This window comes from Engraulis encrasicolus, chromosome 3 (assembly GCF_034702125.1).
Source record: "Engraulis encrasicolus isolate BLACKSEA-1 chromosome 3, IST_EnEncr_1.0, whole genome shotgun sequence".
Classification (NCBI taxonomy): domain Eukaryota; kingdom Metazoa; phylum Chordata; class Actinopteri; order Clupeiformes; family Engraulidae; genus Engraulis; species Engraulis encrasicolus.
In genome coordinates, this window is record NC_085859.1 from 57,522,670 (window position 1) to 57,535,169 (window position 12,500).

General features: G+C 42.3%; 1 protein-coding gene across 1 annotated transcript in view; it reads left to right on the forward strand.

Moving 5' to 3' along the window:
• antxr2a (ANTXR cell adhesion molecule 2a) overlaps positions 1–12,500 on the forward strand; it is a 98,603-nt gene that overhangs the window by 2,043 nt on the left and 84,060 nt on the right. The window contains exons 2-7 of the mRNA XM_063195769.1: positions 276–347; positions 4,865–4,936; positions 5,422–5,503; positions 6,796–6,900; positions 7,428–7,496; positions 8,157–8,237. Coding sequence (XP_063051839.1) covers positions 276–347; positions 4,865–4,936; positions 5,422–5,503; positions 6,796–6,900; positions 7,428–7,496; positions 8,157–8,237 — 481 coding nt within the window. The remainder of the gene's footprint in view (positions 1–275; positions 348–4,864; positions 4,937–5,421; positions 5,504–6,795; positions 6,901–7,427; positions 7,497–8,156; positions 8,238–12,500) is intronic.

The window sequence follows — 12,500 nt, forward strand, 5'->3', positions numbered from 1 at the left end:
GGCCTATGATCCTACTATGCAAGTATGCAGAAGTGGATAGCTCCAAATCTGTAATTAGAATAAGACATATGACAGATGCATTTGCTTCTACTGAAGATGAAAAGTGCTTTACTGTCACTTGATAATAGATGATAATGAAATTACTGCATTGAAACTGACACCAACACACAAACAGACTGACAGCACACAACATGGCCAGTCTGTGAGAATGGGAGCTTTGTGTCTCCTTCTGTTCCAACAGACTTACTGACAGTATCCCTCTTTTTGTTTTGCAGGTCGGGGAGCGTTGGGAATGATTGGCAAGAGATTTACCTCTTCGTGAAGAACCTGACCGAGAGATTTGTGAGGTAAGTGCTCTGTGTTTGAGCTCAACCACCACATCAAAAGGGTTTGGAACGATTGGTCTCTTTTGCTGAGGTAGGCAAACCAGGTACTTCAGCAAACGCAACAACTCTTAATCATGAATTAAGAAATCCCCTTGCACAGCTAACTGTGTCTAGATAAGGTTCTGGTGAAATGCAAGTTAATAATTTGTAGCCTACAAAAGAAAAGAGGGTCACTGCGCACCTTTGATTTTTTTTTTTTAACTACGAAACAGGTTACTCAGTAAAAAACTAAATTGTGATCTTCTTGTCTTTTGTGCAACTATTGTAAGTTTGTTGTTAACAGAATGGCATTAACCAAATTGTGATATATTTCTAAAGGCTCATTGTAATGTCGTAGTAGTGTAGTACTATGGTAGTTACGTTTTTTTGACGAATAGGTAAGTGTTCCACTATCAGAATGGTGTGCATTACACGACTATGTCATGCACATGAAGGAATACAAGTTCTTGTGACAGCCTGCCAGCCACATCCAACTCAAAGTTAGGCACCGTTCACAACACTGACACTTGCTCACTGGCATGCTGCTTGTCCAAACCAACCTTGAAAAAAAATATGGACGCCTGAGGAGGAAGTAAGTGTAAAACATAAGGAGGGAGAAGGAGAGAGAGAGAGAAAGAGAGAAAAAAAATCTGTGTGGATGGATGGATGTGTGTGTGTGTGTGTGTGTGTGTGTGTGTGTGTGTGTGTGTGTGTGTGTGTGTGTGTGTGTGTGTGTGTGTGTGTGTGTGTGTGTGTGAGTGGCATGCGTGCGTGCGTGCGTGTGTGTCTGTGTGTGTGTGTGTGTTTTTGTGTGTGTGTGTGTGTGTGTGTGTGTGTGTGTGTGTGTGTGTGTGTGTGTGTGTGTGTGTGTGTGTGTGTGTGTGTGTGTGTGTATGTGTATGTGCGGCGATGAATTAACACTTATGTAACGTTGACTCAATGTATGTGGCGGGACAGACGGCAACGACCCCGGCACAAGCAGCCGGTCTGGCGGAGAAAATAGCTAAGGGAGCAGGTGGGAGTGGGAGGCGCAGAGAGGCGCAGTCTTCTGGGCTGTTAGAAATGGCCATTTGCACTGGAGGCTCATCCAGCACTTAGCTCGCACTTATCAGTTCTCTCTCTCTCTCTCTCTCTCTCTCTCTCTCTCTCTCTCTCTCTCTCTCTCTCTCTCTCTCTCTCTCTCTCTCTCTCTCTCTCTCTCACTTATCTCTATCGCTGTCACACATCTCCACCGCTCTTTCTTTCTATCTCTCACACACATAGAAATGCGTGCACGTGCATACAGTATGTGCACACACACAGACACACACACACACACAGACACACACACACACACACACACACACACACACACACACACACACACACACACACACACACACACACACACACACACACACACACACACACACACACCACCCCCAGTTGATGGCTGCTCTTCAGCTTGGCCATGTGGAAGCTGTTGGCTCCTCTTCCATGTCTCCATCTCCCTCTGCCATCTCTCTCTCTCTCTCTCTCTCTCTCTCTCTCTCTCTCTCTCTCTCTCTCTCTCTCTCTCTCTCTCTCTCTCTCTATCTCTCTCTCTCTCTCTCTCTCTCTCTCTCTCTCTCTCCCTCCCTCTTCCTCTCTCTCACCCTCCCTGCTCTCCTCTTCCTTTTGTGTGTTGTGTGCCGCCCGTGTTGGGGACCCAGCTGTAAGGAAATTAATTAAGCCATTGTGAAGTGTGGAGACCGGGACCCCCAGCCCACGGCTAGTCAGGAGATGAGCGTCTTAATTGAAAGGGCCGCGTCAGGAGAACAGGCAGATTTTCTGTGGGCTAACTAAGCATCCTCCACCAGGGGAGGTGACACCATACCTCCTGACATTGTAATGAGAACAGGAAAAATCTCTTGTAGTAAAAGAACGATGAACAAGAATTATATAAACTTTATGACAGGCTCAAGGCCCACAATACAGTACACAGATCAGTAAGAAATACATCACACATTTATACACATCTTAAACAATTGTTCTTGCGTAGTTGCTATACTACATTATTGTAATTGTGGCAGATTGTTGACCTTTTGAGTGGCCACAAAAAGGACTTTGACATTGAAGCCTCAAGAAGTATTTAGAGTAACAGAGGTGGGTACTTTCATTCAGTCACTTACAGGTTAGAAGTAGCATTCATGATACATCACTGTGAGTTGGTTACTACTGTATACTGGATGAGAAGGAGCTGTGTGTGCTTATCACCTAAAATGACAAACAAGTACCTAAAAAGGAGATGTTGTAATTGGCAATGTGTGGCTTACGTGCCGTTAAACTCAAAGTTCCTCTGATGTGTGTGCAGGAACAGCTATGTCAATTTTGTGGCCTGTGATGACATGATACATGTTTCACAGTAATTGAGTAAAGCCACAGGCTATCAGGTCATCATACACGCTCGCACGCAAGCATGCATCTGCACATGCATGTCATGAACGCATAGACTCGCACACTCTCTCTCTCTCTCTCTCTCTCTCTCTCTCTCTCTCTCTCTCTCTCTCTCTCTCTCTCTCTCTCTCTCTCTCTCTCACACACACTCACACACACACACACACACACACACACACACACACACACACACACACACACACACACACACACACACACACACACACACACACACACACACACACACACACTTCCAACTTCTAGGATCTTACTGCTTCTCTCATCTTCCACTAAAATACTCCCACTGACCACTTCCTCATGACACAAACTGTATCAACTACACCCCTCCCCCCTCACCACCCGCACCCCCAGGCAGTCCTGATGCTTCTCCTCTGAAGTGTACACACTTCTTCCAATCTTGAGTAACATGGGACTTTGAGTCACCCACTTCCGACCAAAACAGTGTGATGAGTTTATGGTGTGCGTGTGTCAAAGACACATGGCTGCAGAGTTGAGCAATCTGTGAGACCATTTTGTGGCCATTTTTTCTCCGTGGTCTGTGGACTTATTTTCTCAAATTTTTTTCTTGTCTTTTGCTTCAAAGAAAATGGATGTGCTGCCAAGGCTGAGTACAGTCAGTTTTACAGCAGATTGTCACGGTTTTTTTTTGTATCAAATACTTTTTTTCATTGGTGGGCAGCAGGTGCTATGACTTGTGTGCATGTGTGAGTCCCCTGTATACTGTATGTTTCTCCAGTCCTTATCGCCATCCCGTCTGTCCCTGACAGAAGATAGCAGCTTAGACCTCTGTTACAGTACGTCTTTTTGTGCCGAGGAACGAGAGACACTGCTAGTACTGTCCTGTAAACAACATCAACCTCTCTTACGTCACTACCTCCATTCCTTCAGTCACAGCATATATTTTTGGATGCAGGAATGGTAGACCCTACTTGTACTGTACTGTAAACAATTAATAACAAGCCACTACATTAATGGCAAGCAACAAATGTTAGGAAGTAGAGAGTCCCTCACAATGAAAGCTCCATCATGGACTTCCTGTTTCCTTTTTGAGGCCTGTTCACTAAGGCTCTGATGACAGGTGTGAAGAATCAACACGGGACAGAACGGCTTTGTCCGGGGTGAAGATAAGTTGAGATGAGATGAGTCATCGGACAACCTGCTTCCTGGGCATCAGATAGTCACTTCCTGCCTGTACCGTGTGTACGCTAGATTCACAGATGCTATATTTAGGGAAAGAGGAGTCAACTTTTAGCAGTTCATGCGGTTTGAATATTTCACACTTTGGTGAGCCTGTTAGCTTGGCCAAACGGTAATTTTATCGTTGTCATGACAGATTGCTGGCTATCGTGTCTGAGGAATGTTCAGACGGCCTTTTTGAAAGAAGCGACACAGCTGTCATTATGAGACAAGATCTCGCAGCAAACATTTTCAGAGCTTTCATCTTCTGTGAATGAAATCTGGTGCTGGTGTCTGTATCAGATACCGATGACGCCTTTGGGGAGGGAAGCTTTCGACCTGGAACCACATAATCTTAAATCCCGATGTTTATGTTTTTGTGAGTAACATATCAAAAACATGTATGTTTTATCATGCTATGGTTTGAAAAAAATCTGGGCTTTTTCATATACCATTAAATGTAAGGGTTTGTGTGAGCTAAGACTGGTGTGCATGGTGTGCAGTATGAGAGATTGATCTGTGATTTGCAGTCAGAGAGATCCAGGGTAAGCTGTCAACTGTGAGATCCAAGGTGTAATTTATATGAAGTTAGAAAGACAACATATCCATGCTCTATGATTTAAAGTCCGAGAATATTTTCATACACATTTCCCCTTCTTTCTTAACTAGCAGCACTTATATTGCCTTCCATACATTTTGCACACAATTTATGGATTAGGTTACGCATAATGTAATGTCTACTTTTTGTCCAACATACCAAACATCGAAACATATTTTTCAGTCGAATCTCAGTGTTCAATCAAATACAGTGTCTGTCAACAGTTCAATCAAATTGCTTTTGGTTTTGGTTTTTAAATTATTAATCTATTTCTCTTTTGTGTTTGCAGTCCGAGCTTGCGAGTGTCCTTCATCGTTTTCTCATCTCAGGCTGAAGTCATGCTTCCCCTTACTGGAGACAGGTGTGTGTGTGTGTGTGTGTGTGTGTGTGTGTGTGTGTGTGTGTGTGTGTGTGTGTGTGTGTGTGTGTGTGTGTGTGTGTGTGTGTGTGTGTGTGTGGCAATATCTACTGTGAACACTTACAGAGTATGACCACCTATGAGTGTTAAATACAACTATCTAAGAGTTAAATGAGCTCTACACAATTTATTGTGTGTGTGTGTGTGTGTGTGTGTGTGTGTGTGTGTGTGTGTGTGTGTGTGTGTGTGTGTGTGTGTGTGTGTGTGTGTGTGTGTGTGTGTGTGTGTGTGTGTGTGTGTGTGTGTGTGTGTCTGTCTGTCTGTCTGTCTGTCTGTCTGTCTGTCTGCGTCTGTGTCTGTCTGTGTGTCTTTTGCATGTGCCTGTGCTCAAGCGTGCATGTGCGTGTCAGTTTGCTATTGTGGAATGGAAGTGCAGATCATTTCAATGTGATTCAGATACGTCTTTTGCCTTATCTGGTTTCATGTAGTCGTGAAATTGAAGATGGGCTGCACAGACTGAGTAAAGTGGTTCCTGCAGGGGACACCTACATGCACGAAGGATTCAAAATGGTGAGTTTGTTTCTGATTTTAGAATTTAGAAAGGAAGACATTTCTGTCTGAATGTCATTATTGGGGTTTGCACCATGTAGCACATACCATATACCCATCTGTCTCCCCCACACTACTGTCCTGTCACGTCTTCATCGTCCTGTCAAAATAAACGGATGAAAAGCCCAAAAATACTACAAAACAGCATTTTCTTGGTGATATGGTAATTCCTTTAAATTAATTTAAATGAGATTTAATATTTTCCCTTAAGCTTGAACTTAAACTTGGTTTTGACTTACACTCTCAGGTTACCAGGGGGCCATGGAAATCACATCCTCTCATGTCACATCTGGAAAGAAACTTTTCAAAAGGTTTAAAACTTGAGGCAAAAGGTTGGACATATATGTCATGAAAAGGATGACTGATGTCTGATATATACACCAAAATGTCCTAACAATTAATGGAAAGGTCTTGACAAGTCAAGTTGAATGACTGTATCTCAGTCAGGGAAGCATGCCAAAGCAGCAGACATATTATATGAGCTTCTTTTCCTCTGAAGTTCAGTAGCTGAACTGGCTGAACTGGAGATATCCATCTGTTTATCCTCAGACAGAGATGATGTCTTGAGGCTGATCCAGGTCACTGCCTGTTTTGTCGTGCACAGGGCGTATGTGACCCCTCCTCTGTCGGCCCAACAGTCACTATGGCAGTTTGCTGTAGCAGCTATGCTAAACAAAGATTCACTCTGCTAATGGCAAAAACAGTTAGAAGAAAATGAAAGTGCCTTTTCAGGCAGCACTCTTAGTTAATTGAATTTAAGCTCATATTATATTATATATTATATAGACATACAGCACACGGTAAAGACAAACATACAGTAGCACAATATCAGAAAAGGCAGCATCACAAGTGCTGTTGTATTGCATAAAATGCTGAAAATCAGCATATACATATGTATAAACCATGATAATAATAGTATTTTGTTATGTGAGATTCTCATATCCATAGTAATGTCCCCCGAGATCAGGTTGGGGTTAAGTGCCTTGATCAGGTTGCAGAAGCAGGAGTTACATGTCCAGCCAGATTTTTTTTTTTACAAATCCTAATTGCTAACCAGCAGACCATCACAATCAGTCAGTATTCTTATAACACATGGCGTACATAGGTATGCCAAGAGATGCACAATCATTTTGTGCTAATGGTAAAAAAAGAATAGTGACAATGATAAGTGTTCACACATGTTTTTTGTGAAAGGAAAAATGTGTAATATATATTGTGTGTCTCCGTGTGCTGATGTGTTGTGCACCCATTAGGCTGTGGAGCAGATGAAAGCTCAGAAGAAGAAGTCAGCCAGCATCATCGTGGCCCTGACGGACGGCAAGCTGAGCCCCTACATCCTGGACCTCACTATTGAGAAGGTACAAACAACTGAGGACAGTGCCGGGAGGAGAGGCTGGATATCTTTAAACCCTTTGCCCTTAGCCTTTGTTGTAACCTTATTGTCCTCATAATTGTAATGACAAAGTCTTAATGAAGTACGTAAGACTCTTGTTGAATCTTTCCAGCAAAGTGTGGACGCGTCCACCGATGGACCCATCTGCACAAAGAAGCTACTAATGAATACATTTCATATAACACTTCAAGTAACTGGTTGCTAAGTCATCTGGCTGCAATATACGTTCAAAAGGAAGGAAAGCACTGCTAGGCTTTGAACAGCGCTTTGAACAGCGTGTTGTCCTTCCTTTTCAGTTATTCTTCATAATTAACAATGTCTAATAGGTGCATGGACTAATTCAATTTTGAATGCCTCGAATGGTCAGAGGTTTGGCAGGTTTGCGAGCTTTACATCTTCCCATAGGACATGACTGCATGGACTGAGTACGGGATATCTTGATGTCATCTATGTCTTCCTTCTAAAGGGCATTTTGTTCTGTTGGTGTTATAGGCTCAGGAGGCAAAGTTCCAGGGTGCACGGGTATACTGTGTTGGCATCAAGGACTTTGATGAAAACCAGGTAAACAAACCACACAACACATGAACAAAACAACATCAGCACACTTTTATATTATAGCCTAATAGAAAATTAGGATGTACATTGCTGGAAAATATGTGTGTACTTTGTTATTTTTTTGGTTCAATGAAACAGTTCATTTAATTGGTTCAGTTGGTTAAAACGAATGAAAAAAACCTTCTCTTTTGAACTTGGCCTTGGTAGCACTAGACTCCGAGTCTATTTGGGGAGTTAATTCCACCGCTATCTCATCCTACAAGGGAACAAGTTTACGAGGGCAAGCTGTTTGCCCAAACAAATCTCCAGAGGATACGCAGTGTGTTGAAACGAGACTCCCCGGGGACGAGCTGTTAGTGCTGAGTTGGTCTGAGGCTTGCTCCACTTGTGGCAACCGCCCAGAGAGATAGAGAGGAGGGGGGAGATGAAGAGAAGGAGGAGTGGGGAAAGAGGAGGTGGAAGAGGTGGAAGAGGAGGAAGAGGAGGAGGAGGAGAAAGCGGTCAGCAGCTTTTGAGCTTGGCGTAGTTCCACAGAAGGGCTGGCCGATTTGGGACATGTCCATGTTGCAGGGAGGGTCTGCTTTTGGGGTTGATTTGTTATCTCTTTCTCTCTCTTGCTCTCTCTCTCTCTCTCTCTTGCTCTCTCTCTCTCTCTCACTCCTGTAGCTGGCGGACGTTGCAGACTCTAAGGCCCACGTCTTTGCGGTGCATGGAGGATTCAAAGCCCTTAAAGATATCGTCACCTCAGTACGTCTTCAGCTGTAACACACACACACACACACACACACACACACACACACACACACACACACACACACACACACACACACACACACACACACACACACACACACACACACACACACACACACACACACACACACACACACACACACACACACACACACACTTGGATTTCTTTCCAAGAAGAACATACTGTATATTCCACACAACCTGACCCTATATATGCAGTTTTGGGAAAGTTCATTTTCTACAGGATCTAGTTCAAAGTTCTGTTCACATATTTCAAATGGAACTAGTTTGTTCATAATTCATTATTATTTATAGTTGATAGTTTGTTCATAGTTCCAAAAAGATTCTAGTTCATAATTCTTAGTTCATAGCTCAGGCAGCAATTATTTTCTATCAGAGCAGCCAAACTATATGCGTTAACTTTCATCTTATATTATTAGAGCTTGTATTTGGCTGGGCTTGGCTGTTTTTTTCACCTGGAACACTAAGGAAATGTGGCACCTAATCAAATGAGGACGCGTGTAGTTTGTTTGCAGGTACCAGAATGAACTCGTTCATCAGGCAGTAAATAGTGTGCCTTCAGTTCACGTCCACCCAAAATATGAACTAGTTCATCAACTGTAGTTCACTGAACTACTATGCTATGTAGTCAGAGGTGACTCTAGGGTCAGGAAGGGCCCAAAGCGAAAATGCAAAAGAGTGAACAATTTAACCAAAATCACCACTACCGTAGTACAGTATGGGCTGTTATTCACTATCTAGGGGCTTGGGGGCCCCACGCGGCTGCCTGCCTTGCCTGGTGGCAAGATGCACCTCTGTATGTAATTGACATATAACACTCCTTTTATGTAAATAGAGCGTCTCTGTCTTCTAAAAAAAAAAAAGCGTATTTTAAGGTCAGAGCTGATAGCTATTAATGATGTCAGCACAACAAAAATACTTTTTTGTGGCTTTCACTTGGAAAGGGCCCCAGGGCCTGAATCCAAAAATGTTCCCACAATATCATTTTCAAAGCAGTTTTAGTTAATTCCTGAAATGGAAAATAACTGTCAAATAAACATGAGGTTTTTACCCTTCCAGAATTTCCTTGGAATCATCTTTAGAGGGAGTGTAAGTGCAATTTAGCAAACACATTTCAGGCCTTATTCTCTCCCAAACACTGACTCACCTAGTTAGTTCTGTATTCAACAGGACTCAACATGGCTTTTGTACTTGAATCTTAACTTGACCAACAAAATCAGATGTCTCATGCCAAAATTAATTAGTCTGTATGTTTATCAGTATATGATATCGACAGACAACAGATAAATATTTGGCATTGCAACGTAAAGCTACACCCCCAGGCTTTGAAGTGTGCATTTTGGCTCAGGTAGTAGTCTTTCCACATGAGGTCATATATGACTGGGTTGACAAGGGTTTTCCCTATCACAATGACAATTTATTCTCTACCAACCCTTACCCTCTAATGACCTTGCTAGGCAGATGTGAAGCAGCACAATGTGGTTTTGTGCAGATAAGTCTTTCACAGGTTTTTCACAAAATATGTGTATACAGAACTTTCCACAAGAAATAAATTAAAATGAACCGGTAAGTAAGCATTTCTCATAATGTGAAAATGCTACGTAGCACTGCACATATCCTTTTAGACGATTTCTGTAAACGAACATGTGTAAACAAACATCAAGGCCTAACCTGGAGTCTGGATTTGAGGTTTTGGCTCTTTTTTGGGCAATGGCATACCATCAGAAATATATCTTGAGATAGCATTGCTGTATCATTTCATTCAGTTAGTAGCAGTACATGAAATAAGGTTGGATCTATAGAACAAGGGAACGAGAACTCTGGACATAAACTCAACTGATTACCATTCAACTCACTACACATGATTAGATTAATTGGAGATAATGTATTGTTATGTTTTCTGCAGGCCATGCTGCTGCCAATGGGGTATGCTCCTTCACCTCCCAAAGAAGCTTTAGATCGCAAAGAAGCAAAAGTCCACAAAAGAGGACATGGGAAACCCAGGCTCACATCTACTGCACCCCTGGCCGCATTCCAACAATCTGTTATCGATGTGTATAACAAAATACCAGACGAGAATGTGCACTTCCTCTTGTCTCTGGCCCCATCCATGGGGAGACTGTCCAATAAAAAGAATGCTCAAGCTCGAATGCGGTTTCAGCAAATTCTAATGCAGTTAGAATTTGGAGATGTGATGTGAATGCTTCTCACACATGGGAGTTTGACGGCAGCATGGCAGCCCGCTATCAGCAGCATGGCAGCATTGGGTCAGGGGTTACTTAGAACACCCGCCAATTTGAAAATAATAACAATGAAATGCATCTGCATAACCTAAGCTTAAGCCTTTTCATGTAGGCTTGAGTGGTTGTAACAACCTCATTGTCATCAAAGTGGTATTGACCATCTCTTAATCAATTATAGACTCTCGACAATTTCATTTCATAGAAATGTTATGATGTACTTAAGCAGTTACAGCAAATAGTGATCTCATCTGCATGAAAGGGTTAGGAGTAGGTTAGGATTTTGCGAACGTATAAACAGGTGTTGCTGGGGAGATCTGAATTACATGGTGGAGACCTTGTCTACTTTTTCTACATTTTCTTTTGACCTTTTTGGGGCATTTTTGAGCAAAAAAACTTTTATTACTTATGAATTCTTGAATTCATGAGTACATGAAAATACACATCTTGTGTATCTTGTGTTTATTGGGACACAAGTTAGAAGCAGGGGAAGGTGGCGGAACTCAACCACTCATTTTTCTGATAGGAGCATTATATTTTAATGGGAGCATCATACCATTTAACAAACAAAACATGCAACAAAACAGTGAAGACGTTGCATGGTAAAAAATACACCATCTAATAAAGCATATCTCATCTTCATATACAAACAAGATTAGCATGCGATAACCACTATCCTAAGAATGTGAACTTAAGTTACTAGCTACCCCAAAACATTTCATTCTATCACGCTTGGTGCTTGGGTGCTTGACAGCTGCATTTTAATAGTAAACCATCACCAATTATTCAAGCGACTATGTATGCAATTGTGAATCAAAGCATTAAAGCGTTAACAAAATACCAAAACTACTTGGAGACATAGGCACATGTACATGCAAATAATACTGTAATTAAAAGGTAAATATTATGTTTCATATGAGAAAGAGATTTGAACACAGTAACTATTGCCTTTGCCACAAATCATGTACCACTGTTAGCTTAACAGACTGAACCTGTAACAACGTAAATTTTGCCAATTTAATCTTCGTGATGGTTAGCGGAACAGTTAAATAAATCTATAATCATTTGCAAAGTTGTGTGCAATGTTTTTACGAAAAGCACCAGTTAGAAATCAACGTGTACAGCTGATGATTCCAAGATGCTTCCTGTGCAGAACACCAAACAAAGCTTTAGCCACAAAAAATGTTTGTCGACTTTGTGGGAGAGACAAATGTTTTGCTATTGGTTTAGTGTAAACAAGCCTACACAGACTGTCTGTGGATAGTGTGTAATTGCTGCCAAAGTCCAGGCTCTGTGTAGGTGTCAGACCTACTGCACAGGCCTGGCTTGCTGTGCGACTCTGGTGCACACATACAGCTATGTATTTGTCAGGGACCGCATGAACACCAAGGGAGCCGGCCCCCTCAAGAAAACCCATGGCTGTTTATGTAGGTGTGGCTGTGTTTCCTCAGCCCATGTACAGCTTGTAGCAAAAACAGGCAAATCTTTGTTGAATGTGAGTCGCATATGAAGAAAAAAAGTGCAACAACACTCACCGGGGAAGGTACATAAGACTTATTCTCTGGAAGAGACAAGATGTCTGACCTTGGAGGAGGTAAGTGAGATCTCTGCTGAGGGTTTTTGACTTAACTGGAACTGAACAGCACAGCAACAAAAAAGAAAAAAAATCTATGCTCTATCAAGCTTGGCTGTTTTTTTCTTTCTTGTTTCTTCTTTGTTTCTGGCCAAATGGTTCGCAGGGCCCTCACAACTCGCAGGCATTCTCTGGTGATTAGTAATTTTGGAGCCTGGATGACTTTGCCTGCTGTGCCTCGATGCTGGGATTTCTAGGATTTGAGGTCATCTGTGCAGCTCCGTCATTCTCTCTACTTCTCCTGTCTTTCCCTCTCTCGCTCTTTGTCTTTCAGTTCTTCTCTCTTTCTGCTTCTTCCCATCTCTCTTCATCGCCTGTTCATATGCCTTTTCTTCTTTTCACATCCATTTTCCCTCTCTCTCT